The sequence below is a fragment of the Phyllobates terribilis genome, unplaced genomic scaffold (genome assembly GCF_046119375.1).
Source record: "Phyllobates terribilis strain yellow unplaced genomic scaffold, ASM4611937v1 Scaffold_9__5_contigs__length_417890890, whole genome shotgun sequence".
NCBI lineage: Eukaryota > Metazoa > Chordata > Amphibia > Anura > Dendrobatidae > Phyllobates > Phyllobates terribilis.
In genome coordinates this window covers 385,999,984-386,021,799 of record NW_027362769.1, presented here as the reverse complement: position 1 = coordinate 386,021,799, position 21,816 = coordinate 385,999,984, and the positions used below count along the sequence as shown (strand labels likewise).

Below are 21,816 nucleotides of genomic sequence, written 5' to 3'. Positions count from 1 at the left end.
GCCCGTTTTCCCCGTCTGGTCCGGTCTGCCCTGACCCAATGGCCGCCCTGTCTCGTCAGCTCCACCTCGCTCATTCGCCCTGTCTGGTCCGGTCTGCCCCGACACAATTGGCGCCCCGTCCAGTCCGCCCCGACACAATTGGCGTCCCGTCCGCACTTACCCTACGAAGCAACAGAAGCAGCACAGCAGGCAGTTCATCAGCCCGATCTCGTGGGTGATTTTGGTAAGGATGGGCTGCTGGCAATGGGGGCACACCGTCTGCACCGGGGATCCCTGAAATATTTCTCCCTGCAGGACGGTGACCGTAGTGGTGGTGGTGGAGGCTGAGCTGGCGCCAGGGGGCACGATGACGGTGGTGCCGTGTGCGCCAGGTGACGGGAACTGCTGAGGATACTGGCAAGTGCTGGGTGGGTAGTAACCCATAGGACCGTAGGGTCCAGGGGGCGGGTAGTAACCTGCAGGAGGACAAAGAGTTAATACCCTTTCTGGGGTAAAAAAAAAAATTGCCCCTGTACCAGCCTCCGTGCCTAGGACCTCATTATTAGGGTCCCCTTTAATCCCCATTGTACAGATATCAAAGACTAAAGGGATAATACTGGAGGGTCTCTGACTCAGAAGTGTAGGGAGACACAGATTTCTTTAACGCATCGCATCATTCCCCTGCAGTTTTGTTTTGGAACATCCCTGGAAAAGACCTCTGGGACCCCCCCTCGATCCTGAGACAGCAGCATGGTAATTGTAGTGATGCCCCCTTTCATTCTCAGGATTGTGGGAGTCCTATCTGATACCTCATCCCAAACCTCACCACAGTCTTCATCCCAACCCTAACCCACCTCTTCAACCTGTCACTAACAGCTGGTGTCTTCCCCTCATGCTTCAAACATGCCTTGATCACACCCATCCTCAAAAAGCCCTTCCATCACCCATCCTCTGTGTCTAGCTATCGCCCCATATCACTTCTTGCTTACGCCTCAAAACTACTAGAACAACGCGTCCACCTTGAACTGTCCTCCCACCTCTCCTCCTGCTCCCTCTTCGACCGCTTACAATCTGGCTTCCGACCGCATCACTCCACTGAAATTGCCCTGACTAAAGTCACCAATCACCTACTGACCGCCAAATCCAAGCGACACTACTCTGTCCTCCTCCTCCTGGACCTGTCCTCCTCCTCCTGGACCTGTCCTCCTCCTCCTGGACCTGTCATCTGCCTTCGACACAGTGGACCATTCCCTCTTACTACAGACTCTCTCATCTCTCGGCATCACAGACTTGGCCCTATCTGGATCTCCTCATACCTAACAGACCGGACATTCAGTGTCTCCCACTCACACACCACCTCCTCATCTCGCCCCCTATCTGTCGGTGTTCCCCAAGGTTCAGTTCTAGGACCCCTGCTCTTCTCCATCTACACCTTCGGCCTGGGACAGCTCATAGTCTCACGGTTTTCACTATCACCTCTATGCTGACGACACTCAGATCTACCTCTCTGGACCTGATATCACCTCCTTACTAACCAAAATCCCACAATGTCTGTCCGCTATCTCATCCTTCTTTGCTAGATTTCTAAAACTTAATATGGATAAAACAGAATTCATCATCTTTCCACCTTCTCATTCATATCCCCCATCTGACCTATCTATCAACGTCAATGACTGCCCACTCTCTCCAGTCCCTCAAGCTCGCTGCCTTGGGGTAACCCTGGACTCTGAACTCTCCTTCAAACCACATATCCAAGCCCTTTCCACTTCCTGCCGACTCCAACTCAAAAACATCTCCCGGATCCGCACATTCCTCAGCAAAGACTCTGCAAAAACCTTAGTGCTCGCCCTCATCATCTCCCGCCTCGACTACTGCAACCTCCTGCTCTGTGGCCTCCCTTCCAACACTCTTGCACCTCTCCAATCTATCCTAAACTCTGCTGCCCAACTAATCCACCTGTCCCCCCGCTATTCCCCGCCCTCTCCCCTATGTCAATCTCTTCACTGGCTCCCCATTGCCCAGAGACTCCAGTTCAAAACCCTAACCATGGCATACAAAGCCATCCACAACCTGTCTCCTCCATATATCTCCGACCTAGTCTCCGGGTACATACCTGCACGCAACCTCCGATCCTCACAAGATCTCCTTCTCTACTCCCCTCTTATCTCCTCTTCCCACAATCGCATACAAGATTTCTCCCGTGCTTCCCTCCTACTCTGGAACTCTCTACCCCAACATACCAGACTCTCGCCAACCATGGAAGCCTTCAAAAGAAACCTGAAGACCCACCTCTTCCGACAAGCCTACAACCTGCAGTAACCCTCGCTGCACCACATTACTGCATGACCAGCTCTACCCTCACCTACTGTATCCTCACCCATCCCCTGTAGACTGTGAGCCCTCGCGGGCAGGGTCCTCGCTCCACCATACCGCTCCACGACCAGCTCTACCCCCACCTACTGTATCCTCACCCATCCCCTGTAGACTGTGAGCCCTCGCGGGCAGGGTCCTCGCTCCACCATACCGCTGCATGACCAGCTCTACCCTCACCTACTGTATCCTCACCCATCCCTTGTAGACTGTGAGCCCTCGCGGGCAGGGTCCTCGCTCCACCATACCGCTGCACGACCAGCTCTACCCTCACCTACAGTATCCTCACCCATCCCTTGTAGACTGTGAGCCCTCGCGGGCAGGGTCCTCGCTCCTCCTGTACCAGTCGTTGACTTGTATTGTTCAAGATTATTGTACTTGTTTTTTTGCCACGTATACCCCAGTTCACATGTAAAGCGCCTTGGAATAAATGGCGCTATAATAATAAATAATAATAATACCTGCAGACAGATCAGCACAGCGCCATACACCGTATAGTGGTTGTTCTCGTAACTGCAGCTCAGGTCATATTCATGTCAGTAGTAGCTGAGCTGCAGTAACGGGAATGGCCACAGCATGGCGCTGTGCTGTAGCAGCTCGATCATAGTGGGAGCTGCGATCATCAGATCATCCCGGACCATATTTTTCACCCTCCGCTCCTCGGGGTCAAGTCTCCCTCTCACCTGGATTGGGGGCGATGTAACCTGGATTTGCATCATACGGCGGGGGTCCTGATTCCGGGACGACAAACGGCACGCTGGGAGAGTAGGCCCCCGGAGGTTGTCTGTTAACCACTAAACAAGAAACACATACGATGTAACAAGCACAGGAAACAGCCAGCGGTCAGTGATAGGAAGGAACCTTCATAATGGAAGCCGTCTGAAATAAGATTCATTTCATCCTAAATCTCTATCTAGATAGGGACAGAGACGGCTCGGGGGCGGCCCGGGGGCGGCCCTGGGGCAGCTCGGGGGCCGAGGCGGCTCGGGGGCAGCTCGGGGGCCGAGGCGGCTCGGGGGCAGCTCGGGGGCCGAGGCGGCTCGGGGGCAGCTCGGGGGCCGAGGCGGCTCGGGGGCAGCTCGGGGGCCGAGGCGGCTCGGGGGCAGCAGCGGCTCAGGGGCCGAGGCAGATTAGGGATAGGGATTAAAGAAGGGATAGATAAATTGATAAGGGATAAATAGATAGGGATTTAGGGTGAACATTAATTTGGATTTCAGACAACCCCTTTACGACATTCCAATCTAATTGATGTCACAGCTGAGGGTGTGTTACAATTTCTTCCTGCCAATCTCTTTTCCAGAGTCATCACAGAGGATACAACTGTAACAAACCCTCAGCTGAGAGAAGCACAAGGTCCGGTGAAGCCTACGATTTACCTTCATTGCTGGGGGATCCATGCTTGTCCTCTAGCAGTGGAGCGGTGGGGCCCCCGGGGTACGGAGGGGGAGGGTCACTCGCCATCGCTAAACTGATCTCTTGCTATGAAAAAATAATAAAAAAGATTAGTGATGTGATGAATGGTCCTGCTCGGTATCTCCAATGGTAGAGGAGCAGTTTGTGCTCCAGAGCTGCTCTTCTACATAGGAAAATATATTTAAAAGGGATTTAGTGACACAGTACACCCCTTCAGCAAACAGACAGTTAAACGGCGGTCAGGTTCCACTTCCTGCCAGCACCAACAGTGTTAATAGCAGAAACTACATCTCCCATAATGCAATGCAGCTGTGGCTACCAAGGGGAGAAAGGTGGGCTCACTGGTCCCAGGGATGGCGGCGACACCAGTCTGGGAACACCGGGCAACACGGAGAAAAAACTGGTAAAACTCGTCACAGCTGAGAGTTTGTTATGGTGACAAGAAGCAAATACAGGAAACGTTATATATAACGGCTACAGAACCATTATATGCCACTGTTATATACACACAGGAGCCCGCCAGAACCAGAGCACGGCCGGTCACAGGCAGCACAACGCAGTCCGGAGCTGCCACTTACCGGCTGCCAGTCACATGGGGTGAGAGAGCCGACAACATCTACCGTCACTGTGTACATACATTACTGATCCAGTACTATACTCCAGAGCTGCACTCACTATTCTGCTGGTGCAGTCACTGTGTACATACATTACATTACTGATCCTGAGTTACATCCTGTATTATACTCCAGAGCTGCACTCACTATTCTGCTGGTGCAGTCACTGTGTACATACATTACTGATCCAGTACTATACTCCAGAGCTGCACTCACTATTCTGACGGTGCAGTCACTGTGTACATACATTACATTACTGATCCTGAGTTACATCCAGTATTATACTTCAGAGCCGCACTCACTATTCTGCTGGCGCAGTCACTGTGTACATACATTACATTGCTGATCCCGAGTTACATCCTGTATTATATTCCAGAGCTGCACTCACTATTCTGCTGGTGCAGTCACTGTGTACATACATTACATTACATTACTGATCCTGAGTTACCTCCTGTATTATACTCCAGAGCTGCACTCACTATTCTGCTGGTGCAGTCACTGTGTACATACATTACATTACTGATCCCGAGTTACATCCTGTATTATACTCCAGAGCTGCACTCCCTATTCTGCTGGTGCAGTCACTGTGTACATACATTACATTACTGACCCTGAGTGACATCCTGTATTATACTCCAGAGCTGCACTCGCTATTCTGCTGGTGCAGTCACTGTGTACATACATTACATTACTGATCCCGAGTTACATCCTGTATTATACTCCAGAGCTGCACTCCCTATTCTGCTGGTGCAGTCACTGTGTACATACATTACATTACTGACCCTGAGTGACATCCTGTATTATACTCCAGAGCTGCACTCGCTATTCTGCTGGTGCAGTCACTGTGTACATACATTACATTACTGATCCTGAGTTACATCCTGTATTATACTCCAGAGCTGCACTCACTATTCTGCTGGTGCAGTCACTGTGTACATACATTACATTACTGACCCTGAGTTACATCCTGTATTATACTCCAGAGCTGCACTCACTATTCTGCTGGTGCAGTCACTGTGTACATACATTACATTACTGACCCTGAGTGACATCCTGTATTATACTCCAGAGCTGCACTCCCTATTCTGCTGGTGCAGTCACTGTGTACATACATTACATTACTGACCCTGAGTTACCTCCTGTATTATACCCCAGAGCTGCACTCACTATTCTGCTGGTGCAGTCACTGTGTACATACATTACATTACTGATCCTGAGTTACCTCCTGTATTATCCTCCAGAGCTGCCCTCACTATTCTGCGGGTGCAGTCACTGTGTACATACATTACATTACTGATCCTGAGTTACATCCTGTATTATACTCCAGAGCTGCACTCACTATTCTGCTGGTGCAGTCACTGTGTACATACATTACATTACTGATCCTGAGTTACATCCTGTATTATACTCCAGAGCTGCACTCACTATTCTGCTGGTGCAGTCACTGTGTACATACATTACATTACTGATCCTGAGTTACATCCTGTATTATACTCCAGAGCTGCACTCACTATTCTGCTGGTGCAGTCACTGTGTACATACATTACATTACTGATCCTGAGTTACATCCTGTATTATACTCCAGAGCTGCACTCACTATTCTGCTGGTGCAGTCACTGTGTACATACATTACATTACTGATCCTGAGTTACATCCTGTATTATACTCCAGAGCTGCACTCACTATTCTGCTGGTGCAGTCACTGTGTACATACATTACATTACTGATCCTGAGTTACCTCCTGTATTATACTCCAGAGCTGCACTCACTATTCTGCTGGTGCAGTCACTGTGTACATACATTACATTACTGATCCTGAGTTACATCCTGTATTATACTCCAGAGCTGCACTCACTATTCTGCTGGTGCAGTCACTGTGTACATACATTACATTACTGATCCTGAGTTACATCCTGTATTATACTCCAGAGCTGCACTCACTATTCTGCTGGTGCAGTCACTGTGTACATACATTACATTACTGACCCTGAGTTACATCCTGTATTATACTCCAGAGCTGCACTCACTATTCTGCTGTGTACATATGCTATGAAATACTAATAGGCTATTCACACTTGCAATCAATGAGCCCCACAATCAGCGCTCGCCTACTTGCTGACAGTTTCCATCTTGCAAATGATTTTTTTTTATATACACAATAAAGAGTAAAGTGGAGAATAAGCCACAATGGCGGATCTGTGTACGATTATACATGTAATAAGGGGCAGACCATGCTGGGAGTTGTAGTGTCTCTGGTTTATTATGTATTGTTCATATATAAATATATAAAAAAAATAATAAATACAAATAGAATATGAAATATATATAAAAACCCTCCAATAACACAACATGTAGAGCTGATCATATCCAGCAGTGTAATAATGATCGGACATATCACCGGCCGCCTCTGCTGCAGATGTGGGCGACATAGAACAACAGCCGCGGAGCCGCACTCACCTCCACTCTCCTGCTACTGCTGCTCCTTCTGCTCCTGTTTACTCGTTGCACTGCACTCTGGGAGCTGTAGTCCCGCCCCTCCATCCAAACACTACAACTCCCGAAGGCCAACGCGAGCACTTCCGCTTATGGTAAACTCCGGCTTATTCGCTAATAATGGCCTTTTTTTTTTATTGAATAACTTTATTGTCCCCTTCTTATGTAACAATACACATAAAGTGTCATTGTAACATAAGGAGTGGACAATAAAGTTATTCAATAAATATTTAAAATTGTATAAAAATATGTCAGTATGTTGAAATATGTCAAAATAATTGTATAACTGCTCAATATTTTAGTTTGACATGGAAATATGTGAGTTGTAGTCTTGTTGCTAAGGGCAACAGCACCTTGTTTACAGTGAGAATGTGGAAATGATGACTATTATTTTCAGAATTTGACATTGTGGGATATTTATACATTTTTATTTTCAACAAAAAGGTGTCGAAAAATACTAAATTGGCTTTAACGATAAAGTGTTATGGTTCCCCCTAGCAACCAATCAGATGGCTGCTTTTATTTTTTAACTTTCCAAAGAGCTGTTTTCTGATTGGCTGCTACGAGTAACGACGCCATTCTGCTGGATTCCTGTAGTCTTTATGTATTATTCCCCCCGCACCATGTAGATGTAATTCGTGTCTCTAAATTCTCCCGCACACTGGAGGTTTTCTCATTTAATAATACAACTTCATCGCTATCCCTTAAACCGGCGTATGATTGGTCGCCTTACAACCAATCACAGCGCAGCTTGCTGACGTTTAAATTTTAACCCCAGAAAATGTAAGAAATTATTAAAAAATTTGGTGTTTTCAGGCGAAAAAAAAATGAGCCCCCCACGCAGTATGGTAAGTATTGTAGGGGGCGGCGCTCAAAAATACACACGGGGGCGCACAGACTTCTGTCATTACTGATCTCTATGGTGACGGATGTCCTGAATTACTTTAACAGACCCCTCAAGTCATGGAACGTAGAAGACTTGGTCTTGGAGCGAGTTTCAGCAGATAAGGAATATTTTAGTCCAATTTTGCACTTCAACATGTTGTCAGGTAGGTAATGACACGGGGGATTGCGGCTGAGCTCTACTGAAACGTATCGGGGTTTAGCTGCAATACCAGACACAACCTGTGGACAGAGGTGGCGCTGTTTTTGGAAGAGACAGAAAAATGTTAAAAAAAACTTGTTAAATCCCTTTTCTCAACAACCCCATTTGGACAGAGTCAAGTGCCCCTGATAGACACTCAGTTGTCGGCTAATCAGTCCAATAGGTGGGTTTGTAGCGCCACCTTGATCAGCTGTGTGAAGGTCTATGGTCAATGGTCCAACTATTGGGACGCTTACCGATCAACCATTGTCCCCAAGCTCCTCCCTCTTTCCTGGTCTGAAGACCACCAAGAAGTGGAGAATGGAGTGGATCCTAGCGCATGTGCCCTGTCTCTTTATGTTAAGCTGAGCGCACCATTTTTGTGGCAAACTAAAAGCTCGTTCACACGCTGCGTTTTTGATGCTTCTTTTCATGCATAAAAACAAGGCATTTTACATTAACAGCAAAATTATTGAGATTTCTAAAGTCTCATGCACATGTCGCATTTGCTTCCTTGAGGTTTTTTTTTTTTTTTTTTACATGTGATGCTTTTTTTAATGCAGATATTTTCAGTGTTTTTGTAGCATTTTTTTTTAACCCATTTAAGATCAACAAAATAAAAAACTGCACCAAACGCGGCATTAACAAAAAGGGATTTTATATAAGGAAAAAATGATGCGGTAAAAATGCTACATGTGAACATACCCTAATGGTGCCCATTCACCTTATTAAAGGGGGTTGTCCACTATTTTTACATTGATGACTTATCCTTTAGATAGGTCATCAATATCAGATCGGTGGGGATGCGACCCCCAGCAACCCATGATTAGCCGTTCTTGGTGGCGGCAGGATATTTTTCGTTGCGGAGCGGAACAGCATAGCGCCATCAATTGTATTGTGGCTACTGCAAGGTACTGCACCTTCGCCATTACTCGAGTGAATAGGAGTGGATCCTAAGTATAGGTCATCAGTATAAAAGTAGAGTACAACCCCTTTAAGTTGACAGTGATGAATGTACATAGGATAAAGGTGAAAAGTGTTTGCAAAATTCACACTGATCCAAATCCAAAGTAAAAAATTGTGTTAAATCTGCAGCAAATACATGTTGTATATGCTGATTTTGCATGTGATTTGCGTCAAATCGGTTGCAAAGTCGTCCGTGGCATCTGTTGCAGATTTTTACAGGCAGATTTGTGGACTGAAAATGTTTCGTATATGGAGGGTGAAAAAAATCTGCAGCGGAAATCGACTTATGTCTCTGATTTTAAATCTGCATTTCACTGCTGATTTATCCCTTTATAATTCTTAGGATGAAATTTGCTGCAAATCTGCCTCAAAATCAGTGACAAATTTCCTATAATTTATGCAGATTTTTATCCTGGATTTGCTTCTGAACTGTGGTTAAATACTCAGGTGGCAAATTGTTTGTGTGAACGTTCCCTTAGGGCTTTTAGCTGCTGCCATCAGGAGCTGCTTCCTACAGTACATGCAGGATCTTTCAGCAAGTATGAAGGCGCCAGTTTGCTTTTAGCCACTGATCCGCCGATTGAGGAGCGATGTATATCTGCTCGCCAGCGGCTGACTGAATGCAGAGGTCCATAGTGCAGGAAACTCAGGGGTTAAGTTACCAGCAGCAGCGGTGGCAACAGGGACATAAACACTAGACAAGAAGAGTCCTCTGCAGATTACCAGGCGTTTCTCTGGTCTCCTAGCAATCGGTGAAAACTTCCCGGCACAATCCGGGACTCAGCAGGCATGGCCGGCTGCGAGGGTTGCTAGGAGGTTTCCCTCTAGGACAGAATGAATTCCAGCATGCACCAGCTGGACTGAAGAGCTTGCACTCTATCCAGAGACACCAGCCGCCTCTGCTTCTTCATAAGGTAAGGTATCGGGAACAAGCTGGTGCTTAAAGGTTATACCGGGAATATTAATAGGATGACATGTCGCGGATATAAACTGGGTTGGATCAGATATTAGTGAGGGTGGATTCCCTAAATCAAGTGATCGGCACCGATCTGGCCACTCTGATATCTCCAGGGGGAAGCTGCAGGCAATAACACTTTTTTTTTCCTTATGTATGAAATGAGTGGACAACCCCTTTAAGGAGGACATGTCACCAGCACAAAAGTCCTTACAATTAATTATCGCTCCTCTCCTGTATATTCCAATTTTTGTCTTTCTTAAATCCGACATACGGTTCCAGAGATATGGGCCTTTTTATTTAGTATTAATTTTATACTTTTTTTTTAATAAGGGGGTGTGTCTTGAGGTTGCGCTGCATTGTGAGCCACGCCCCTTGGTAAACGCCATAAAAGTAAAAAGACCCATATCTCTAGAACAATATGGTGGATTTGAGAGAAAAAAATAAAAAAATACTCCGAGGAACAGCAGGAATAATATAAGGGGCAAAAACTGGATGCGTTTCACCGTGTGACAAGTCCCCTTTAAGTGTCATTTTGCCCATCCCTTAAAGTGTAAAATACCTGAAGAGTATCATTCTTGAGGAACATTGTGGTGTCTACTTCCAACTCCATCCATTTTTATAGGATCTTGTGCAGTGTTTTGCTTCTTTATGTCGCATATTTACTTATTTATGTTGCATTCTCGTCTAGACCCCTCAGCCGCCTCCACCATGCCAGGCTCCGTGTCCTTCAAGGAGCTCCTGAACTTAGCAATAGGTTCTCCAGAACTTGGTGCAGTAAATTTCAATGCGCTCTACTCCCTACTCTACGGGCTCATGGACCACCTGCAGGTGGTGGACGTGCGGAGGAAGTTGTCCCAGGAGGAGAGGGAATTCATACAGCCGGGGCCGATTAACATGGACGACTCAGGGAAACCATCCACGCTGTTCCACCAGCTGCTGGACAAGGTGGCCCAGATGGAGTCCAGGCTCCACCATCTAGATTCTTTGCCAAGCTCCACCAGTCTTTTACAAGCCAGTCAATCCCAAAGGAAACCTGTGGAGGAGATGTGGCAGCTAATGCAGCTCAAGAAGAAGACGGAGATCAACGAAGATGGAGTCCACAAGGTCAGACGTGAACGTGTTCTAGACATGAATGTGAGGGTGAAGACCCAAAAAGCCCCAACAGCTGCTATTGGGTTCATAGAGAGGAACCATAGCTTGGATCGGTCATGGGCAATGAAAACCTATATCACTTTTTAAGAATTGCTCGCAGTCCTACTGCATTGTAGACCCTCAAACCTAAGGGTTTTTGGGCCCCATAAATCAACATGGCCACAGATGTGACTACTACCACTATGCTTGGTATAGGTACACCCTCCACAAGCCATAACTCACCAATCGCATCTCTATTCTAGGCCATGAGCGCCTTCCAGGAGCTACTCAGCACCTTCAACACCCTGAGACAGGCCAACGACTTCATCCAAGAAAGACTAGCATCTCTGGGCAACCAGATAACAAAGGTAAGGCTCCAGGTGGAAATATAAAGTTAGAGTGACAATATTCAGCATAAAAATCATTCATTTTACATGAGGTCGCTCCTTGGGGGCGGACAAACCAAGAAGAGAAAGTACCAATAGGAACCCAGCATGGCTGGTGCATGTTCTCCTCTGAGGAGCCTCGTTGGCAGGATATGTCATATCTTCTTTCTGCTTTACAGATAAATATCCAGGAGGTGGAAAGGAGACTACAAGACCTGGACGGGAGGACGCAACATGTCCCCCTGCTAGAAGACAAGCTGGTGAGCGCTCACGGGACCCTGGACCTTACATATCACACGCATCTTTTGGGATGATTGCTCAAAATATTATGTCCCTCATTCTAAAGATAAGGTTATGGGGGCCATGTGTATGGGGGGCCATCCAAACATATCTTGGGAATGAGCAGGATCATCCAGTCATTTGTTCTCAGGGAAGATAAGCCGAACCCTGAGGAGCTACCCCTCTCCTCATTCAGAACACCTCGATCGAGCGCGTATGGTATATATGGGGTATACTAACTTTATAGGTATATGACATACATGCAAATATATGCTAATTTATTTGAATATAATAAATTTCTTTCCTTCTCATTACAGGAGAATCTGCAGAGAAAGCTGTATTCCTATCCCGAGCCATCTGACCTGGTCACCTGGCCAACTATACATGATGTTCTGGCCGACAAGGTATATAATATATATTTAGAGAACTTCAAATCACTAAAATGTCACTAAAATGTCACTAAAACCTTGCTGCATCATTTTCTTTTACCGAACCTCTCTTATTCCTCCTGGAAACTTAAATGACAACTGAGTGTTACCAATAAGGGGTGAGTCCCTGTCACACGGTCCATTGATCAATCACTTGTCACAGCACTGTCCAATCAGTGCGGGTAGTGTATAGGGACTAACCCCTTTCACAAGGGGAATGGTAATTCCCCAGATTATTCATACATTTCCAAGAGGAATAACAGAGGAACCTGAGCATTCTGAAAAAAAAAAAAGTTTTCGCACGGGATATAAAAGTATTTCTGACCAAAGACGGTCCAGGAGAAGCAGTATTTGAAAGCTAAAATTTCCCTTTTGGGTCACTCCTCAATCCTCCCTTCCGCCCCTTCTCATGTTTTAGTCAGTACTGTTTCTGGTTATAGGAGACTGGATGGCGGTAAAGACCTGATGAGATCACTTTCACTGTTATTAAAGGGATTGTCTGAGCGCAGTGACAACAATCTAAGCAATTAACCTCCATTGACTACAATAGGCAGCGTAACAATAGCGGTATAATGATTACCGCCCCCCAATACAAACAGCTGAGAGATGAATGGAGGTCGTGTTAGGAAGTCATCCATATGAAAAGGGCATTTCCATTGTATATACACATGATTTATATACCGCGTATAATGCTGTACAATGCGCTGAATGTGCGGAGGGGGGTTCTTTTACTCTCGCGCTATCGAATTTCCATAAAAACACTTTATGTGATTTCAACACATACCTATCATTTATGCCGTATCATCACCAGAGCGAAGACTGGACACTAAGCAATGAGACCAAACAGCGCAATGTAAAAAAGATCCTAAACAGTCTGGGGGCATTGCCCGGAAAACACGAGGGTCTGGAGAGACGGGTCCTGGATATAGAACAAGAGCTGAAGAGGCTCGACATAGAGATGGGTGAGAGACAACTGGGCAGGTTACATTACATAACTCCAAAATATAGCCACAGGACAAGAGTGTGGCTGTTCTAATACTGCCCCCTATGTACAAGAGTATAACTACTATAATACTGCCCCTATGTACAAGAATATAACTACTATAATACTGCTCCCTATGTACAAGAATATATCTACTATAATACTGCCCTCTATGTACAAGAATATAACTACTATAATACTGCCCCCTATGTACAAGAATATATCTACTATAATACTGCCCCCTATGTACAGGAATATAACTACTATAATACTGCCCCCTATGTACAAGAATATAACTACTATAATACTGCCCCCTATGTACAAGAATATAACTACTATAATACTGCCCCTATGTACAAGAATATAACTACTATAATACTGCCCCCTATGTACAAGAATATAACTACTATAATACTGCCCCCTATGTACAAGAATATATCTACTATAATACTGCCCCCTATGTACAGGAATATAACTACTATAATACTGCCCCCTATGTACAAGAATATATCTACTATAATACTGCCCTCTATGTACAAGAATATAACTACTATAATACTGCCCCCTATGTACAAGAATATATCTACTATAATACTGCCCCCTATGTACAGGAATATAACTACTATAATACTGCCCCCTATGTACAAGAATATAACTACTATAATACTGCCCCCTATGTACAAGAATATAACTACTATAATACTGCCCCTATGTACAAGAATATAACTACTATAATACTGCCCCCTATGTACAAGAATATAACTACTATAATACTGCTCCTATGTACAAGAATATAACTACTATAATACTGCCCCCTATGTACAAGAATATAACTACTATAATACTGCTCCTATGTACAAGAATATAACTACTATAATACTGCCCCTATGTACAAGAATATAACTACTATAATACTGCCCCCTATGTACAAGAATATAACTACTATAATACTGCTCCTATGTACAAGAATATAACTACTATAATACTGCTCCTATGTACAAGAATATAACTACTATAATACTGCCTCCTATGTACAAGAATATAACTACTATAATACTGCCCCCTATATACAAGAATATAACTACTATAATACTGCTCCCTATGTACAAGAATATAACTACTATAATACTGCTCCTATGTACAAGAATATAACTACTATAATACTGCCCCTATGTAAAAGAATATAACAACTATAATACTGCCCCTATGTACAAGAATATAACTACTATAATACTGCTCCCTATGTACAAGAATATATCTACTATAATACTACCCCTATGTACAAGAATATAACTACTATAATACTGCTCCTATGTACAAGAGTATAACTACTATAATACTGCCCCTATGTACAAGAATATAATTACTATAATACTGCTCCCTATGTACAAGAATATAACTACTATAATACTGCCCCTATGTACAAGAATATAACTACTATAATACTGCCCCCTATGTACAAGAATATAACTACTATAATACTGCTCCTATGTACAAGAATATAACTACTATAATACTGCCCCCTATGTACAAGAATATAACTACTATAATACTGCTCCTATGTACAAGAATATAACTACTATAATACTGCCCCTATGTACAAGAATATAACTACTATAATACTGCCCCCTATGTACAAGAATATAACTACTATAATACTGCTCCTATGTACAAGAATATAACTACTATAATACTGCTCCTATGTACAAGAATATAACTACTATAATACTGCCTCCTATGTACAAGAATATAACTACTATAATACTGCCCCCTATATACAAGAATATAACTACTATAATACTGCTCCCTATGTACAAGAATATAACTACTATAATACTGCTCCTATGTACAAGAATATAACTACTATAATACTGCCCCTATGTAAAAGAATATAACAACTATAATACTGCCCCTATGTACAAGAATATAACTACTATAATACTGCCCCCTATGTACAAGAATATATCTACTATAATACTACCCCTATGTACAAGAATATAACTACTATAATACTGCCCCCTATGTATAAGAATATGACTACTATAATACGGCCCCTATGTACAAGAATATAACTACTATAATACTGCTCCCTATCTACAAGAATATAACTACTATAATACTGCCCCTATGTAAAAGAATATAACTACTATAATACTGCCCCCTATGTACAAGAATATAACTACTATAATACTGCCCCCTATGTACAAGAATATATCTACTATAATACTGCTCCCTATGTACAAGAATATAACTACTATAATACTGCCCCTATGTACAAGAATATAACTACAATAATACTGCCCCCTATGTATAAGAATATGACTACTATAATACTGCCCCTATGTACAAGAATATAACTACTAAAATACTGTCCCCTATGTACAAGAATATAACCACAATAATACTGCCCCTATGTACAAGAATATAACTACTATAATACTGCCCCTATGTACAAGAATATAACTACTATAATACTGTCCCTATGTACAAGAGTATAACTACTATAATACTGCCCCTATGTACAAGAATATAACTACTATAATATTGCCCCTATGTACAAGAATATAACTACTATAATACTGCTCCTATGTACAAGAGTATAACTACTATAATACTGCCCCTATGTACAAGAATATAACTACTATAATATTGCCCCTATGTACAAGAATATAACTACTATAATACTGCTCCTATGTACAAGAGTATAACTACTATAATACTGCCCCTATGTACAAGAATATAACTACTATAATACTGTCCCTATGTACAAGAATATAACTACTATAATACTGCTCCTATGTACAAGAGTATAACTACTATAATACTGCCCCTATGTACAAGAATATAACTACTATAATGCTGCCCCTATGTACAATATAACTACTATAATACTGCCCCTATGAACAAGAATATAACTACTATAATACTGCCCCCTATGTACAAGAATATAAGTAGTATAATACTGCCCCCTATGTACAAGAATATAACTACTATAATACTGCCCCCTATGTACAAGAATATAACTACTATAATACTGCTCCCTATGTACAAGAATATAACTACTATAATACTGCCCCTATGTAAAAGAATATAACAACTATAATACTGCCCCTATGTACAAGAATATAACTACTATAATACTGCCCCCTATGTACAAGAATATATCTACTATAATACTACCCCTATGTACAAGAATATAGCTACTATAATACTGCCCCCTATGTATAAGAATATGACTACTATAATACTGCCCCCTATGTACAAGAATATAACTACTATAATACTGCTCCCTATGTACAAGAATATAACTACTATAACACTGCTCCTATGTACAAGAATATAACTACTATAATACAGCTCCCTATGTACAAGAATATAACTACTATAATACTGCCCCTATGGACAAGAATATAACTACTATAATACTGCTCCTATGTACAAGAATATAACTATAATACTGTTCCTATGTACAAGAATATAACTACTATAATACAGCCCCCTATGTACAAGAATATAACTACTATAATACTGCCCCTATGTAAAAGAATATAACAACTATAATACTGCCCCTATGTACAAGAATATAACTACTATAATACTGCCCACTATGTACAAGAATATAACTTCTATAATACTGCCCCCTATGTACAAGAATATAACTATCATAATACTGCTCCTGTGTACAAGAATATAACTATTATAATACTGCCCCTATGTACAAGAATATAACTACTATAATACTGCCCCCTATGTACAAGAATATATCTACTATAATACTGCTCCCTATGTACAAGAATATAGCTACTATAATACTGCTCCCTATGTACAAGAATACAACTACTATAATACTGCCCCTATGTACAAGAATATAACTACTATAATGCTGCCCCTATGTACAATATAACTACTATAATACTGCCCCTATGAACAAGACTATAACTACTATAATACTGCCCCCTATGTACAAGAATATAAGTATTATAATACTGCCCCCTATGTACAAGAATATAACTACTATAATACTGCCCCATATGTACAAGAATATAACTACTATAATACTGCTCCCTATGTACAAGAATATAACTACTATAATACTGCCCCTATGTAAAAGAATATAACAACTATAATACTGCCCCTATGTACAAGAATATAACTACTATAATACTGCCCCCTATGTACAAGAATATATCTACTATAATACTACCCCTATGTACAAGAATATAACTACTATAATACTGCCCCCTATGTATAAGAATATGACTACTATAATACTGCCCCCTATGTACAAGAATATAACTACTATAATACTGCTCCCTATGTACAAGAATATAACTACTATAATACTGCTCCTATGTACAAGAATATAACTACTATAATACAGCTCCCTATGTACAAGAATATAACTACTATAATACTGCCCCTATGTACAAGAATATAACTACTATAATACTGCTCCTATGTACAAGAATATAACTACTATAATACTGCTCCTATGTACAAGAATATAACTACTATAATACTGCCCCTATGTACAAGAATATAACTACTATAATACTGCTCCTATGTACAAGAATATAACTACTATAATACAGCCCCCTATGTACAAGAATATAACTACTATAATACTGCCCCTATGTAAAAGAATATAACAACTATAATACTGCCCCTATGTACAAGAATATAACTACTATAATACTGCCCCCTATGTACAAGAATATAACTTCTATAATACTGCCCCCTATGTACAAGAATATAACTATTATAATACTGTTCCTGTGTACAAGAATATAACTATTATAATACTGCCCCTATGTACAAGAATATAACTACTATAATACTGCCCCCTATGTACAAGAATATATCTACTATAATACTGCTCCCTATGTACAAGAATATAGCTACTATAATACTGCCCCTATGTACAAGAATATAACTACTATAATACTACTCCTTATGTACAAGAATATAACTACTATAATACTGCCCCCTATATACAAGAATATAACTACTATAATACTGCTCCTATGTACAAGAATATAACTTCTATAATACTGCCCCTATGTACAAGAATATAACTACTATAATACTGCCCCTATGTACAAGAATATAATTACTATAATACTGCACCCTATGTATAAGAATATAACTACTATAATACTGCTCCTATGTACAAGAATATAACTTCTATAATACTGCCCCATGTCCAAGAATATAACTACTATAATACTGCCCCCTATATATAAGATTATGACTACTATAATACTGCCCCTATGTACAAGAATATAACTACTATAATACAGTCCCTATGTACAAGAATATAACTAATAGAATACTGCCCCTATGTACAAGAATATAACTACTATAATACTGCTCCTATGTACAAGAGTATAACTACTATAATACTGCCCCTATGTACAAGAATATAACTACTATAATATTGCCCCTATGTACAAGAATATAACTACTATAATACTGTCCCTATGTACAAGAATATAACTACTATAATACTGCCCTTATGTACAAGAATATAACTACTATAATACTGCCCCTATGTACAAGAATATAACTACTATAATACTGCCACTATGTACAAGAATATGGCTACTATAATACTGCTCACATGTACAAGAATATAACTACTATAATACTGCCTCTATGTACAAGAATATAACCACTATAATACTGCTCCTTTGAACAAGAATATGACTACTATAATACTGCCCCCTATGTATAAGAATATAACTACTATAATAATGCCCCCTATGTATAAGATTATAAGTACTATAATACTGCCCCTATGTACAAGAATATAACTACTATAATACTGCTCCTGTGTACAAGAATATAACTATTATAATACTGCCCCTATGTACAAGAATATAACTACTATAATACTGCCCCCTATGTACAAGAATATATCTACTATAATACTGCTCCCTATGTGCAAGAATATAACTACTATAATACTGCCCCTATGTACAAGAATATAACTACTATAATACTGCCCCCTATGTATAAGAATATGACTACTATAATACTGCCCCTATGTACAAGAATATAACTAATAGAATACTGCCCCTATGTACAAGAATATAACTACTATAATACTGTCCCTATGTACAAGAATATAACTAATAGAATACTGCCCCCTATGTACAAGAATATAACTACTATAATACTGCCCCAATGTACAAGAATATAACTACTATAATACTGCCCCCTATGTACAAGAATATAACTACTATAATACTGCCCCCTATGTACAAGAATATACCTACTATAATACTGCCTCTATGTACAAGAATATAACTACTATAATACTGCTCCTATGTACAAGAATATAACTACTATAATACTGCCCCCTGTGTAAAAGAATGTAACTACTATAATACTGCCCCTATGTACAAGAATATAACTACTATAATACTGCTCCTATGTACAAGAATATAACTACTATAATACTGCCCCCTATGGACAAAAATATAACTACTATAATACTGCCCCGTATGTACAAGAATATAACTACTATAATACTGCTCCTATGTACAAGAATTTAACTTCTATAATTCTGCCTCTATGTACAAGAATATAACTACTATAATACTGCCCCCTATGTACAGGAATATAACTACTATAATACTGCCCCTATGTACAAGAATATAACTACTATAATACTGCTCGTATGTACAGGAATATAACTACTATAATACTGCCCCCTATGTATAAGAATATAACTATTATAATACTGCCCCTATGTACAAGAATATAACTACTATAATACTGCTCCTATGTACAAGAATATAACTACTATAATACTACTCCCTATGTATAAGAATATAACTACTATAATAATGCTCCTATGTACAGGAATATAACTACTATAATACTGCTCCTATGTACAAGAATATAACTACTATAATACTGCTCCTATGTAAAAGAATATAACTACTATAATACTACTCCCTATGTATAAGAATATAACTACTATAATACTGCTCCTACGTACAAGAATATAACTACTATAATACTGCTCCTATGTACAAGAATATAACTACTATAATACTGCCCCCTATGTACAAGAATATAACTACTATAATACTGCCCCCTATGTACAAGAAAATAACTACTATAATACTGCCCCCTATGTACAAGAATATAACTACTATAATACTGCTCCTATGTACAAGAATATAGCTACTATAATACTGCCCCTATGTACAAGAATATAACTACTATAATACTGCTCCTATGTACAAGAATATAACTACTATAATACTGCCCCCTATGTATAAGAATATAACTACTATAATACTGCCCCGTATGTATAAGAATATAACTACTATAATACTGCCCCGTATGTACAAGAATATAACTACTATAATACTGCTCCTAGGTACAAGAATATAACTTCTATAATACTGCCTCTATGTACAAGAATATAACTGCTATAACACTGCTCTTATGTACAAGAATATAACTACTATAATACTGCTCCTATGTACAGGAATATAACTACTATAATACTGCCCCCTATGTATAAGAATATAACTACTATAATACTGCCCCGTATGTACAAGAATATAACTACTATAATACTGCCCCTATGTACAAGAATATAACTACTATAATACTGCCCCTATGTACAAGAATATAACTACTGTAATACCGCTCCTATATACAAGAATATAACTGCTATAATACTGCTCCTATGTACAAGAATATAACTACTGTAATACTGCTCCTATATACAAGAATATAACTACTGTAATACTGCTCCTATGTACAAGAATATAACTACTGTAATACCGCTCCTATGTACAAGAATATAACTACTATAATACTGCTCCTATGTACAAGAATATAACTACTATAATACTGCTCCTATATACAAGAATATAACTACTATAATACTGCCCCCTATGTACAAGAATATAACTACTATAATACTGCACCTATGTACAAGAATATAACTACTAAAATACTGCCCCTATGTACAAGAATATATCTACTGTAATACCGCTCCTATATACAAGAATATAACTACTATAATACTGCTCCTATATACAAGAATATAACTACTATAATACTGCTCCTATATACAAGAATATAACTACTATAATACTGCCCCTATGTACAAGAATATAACTACTATAATACTGCCCCTATGTACAAGAATATAACTACTGTAATACTGCTCCTATATACAAGAATATAACTACTATAATACTGCTCCTATATACAAGAAAATAACTACTATAATACTGCTCCTATGTACAAGAATATAACTACTAAATACTGCTCCTATGTACAAGAATATAACTACTGTAATACCGCTCCTATATACAAGAATATAACTACTATAATACTGCCCCCTATGTACAAGAATATAACTACTATAATACTGCCCCTATGTACAAGAATATAACTACTATAATACTGCCCGTATGTACAAGAATATAACTACTATAATACTGCTCCTATGTACAAGAATATAACTACTATAATACTGCCCCTATGTACAAGAATATAACTACTATAATACTGCCCCTATGTACAAGAATATAACTACTATAATGCTGCCCCTATGTACAATATAACTACTATAATACTGCCCCTATGAACAAGACTATAACTACTATAATACTGCCCCCTATGTACAAGAATATAAGTACTATAATACTGCCCCCTATGTACAAGAATATAACTACTATAATACTGCCCCCTATGTACAAG

At 40.3% G+C, this 21,816-nt stretch overlaps 2 protein-coding genes across 9 annotated transcripts in view; one reads left to right on the top strand and one right to left on the bottom strand.

Moving 5' to 3' along the window:
* CDIP1 (cell death inducing p53 target 1) overlaps positions 1-21,816 on the bottom strand; it is a 60,278-nt gene that overhangs the window by 1,412 nt on the left and 37,050 nt on the right. For 6 of the 7 annotated variants that reach the window (XM_073648609.1, XM_073648611.1, XM_073648613.1 and 3 more), the window contains exons 2-4: positions 3,726-3,828; positions 3,033-3,143; positions 161-455 (exon numbers count right to left, since the gene is read on the bottom strand). In XM_073648609.1, the coding sequence (XP_073504710.1) occupies positions 161-455; positions 3,033-3,143; positions 3,726-3,810 (491 nt within the window). In that variant the 5' untranslated portion in view covers positions 3,811-3,828. Of the gene's footprint in view, positions 1-160; positions 456-3,032; positions 3,144-3,725; positions 3,829-6,833; positions 6,922-21,816 lie in introns of those variants that run through there. The other variant, XM_073648606.1, reaches the window with a different exon arrangement.
* Positions 9,445-21,816, top strand: part of CUNH16orf96 (chromosome unknown C16orf96 homolog) — a 53,692-nt gene continuing 41,320 nt past the window's right edge. For both annotated transcript variants that reach the window (XM_073648593.1, XM_073648592.1), the window contains exons 1-6: positions 9,445-9,833; positions 10,566-10,981; positions 11,272-11,376; positions 11,574-11,654; positions 11,991-12,077; positions 12,913-13,063. In XM_073648593.1, coding sequence (XP_073504694.1) covers positions 10,586-10,981; positions 11,272-11,376; positions 11,574-11,654; positions 11,991-12,077; positions 12,913-13,063 — 820 coding nt within the window. In that variant the 5' untranslated portion in view covers positions 9,445-9,833; positions 10,566-10,585. The remainder of the gene's footprint in view (positions 9,834-10,565; positions 10,982-11,271; positions 11,377-11,573; positions 11,655-11,990; positions 12,078-12,912; positions 13,064-21,816) is intronic.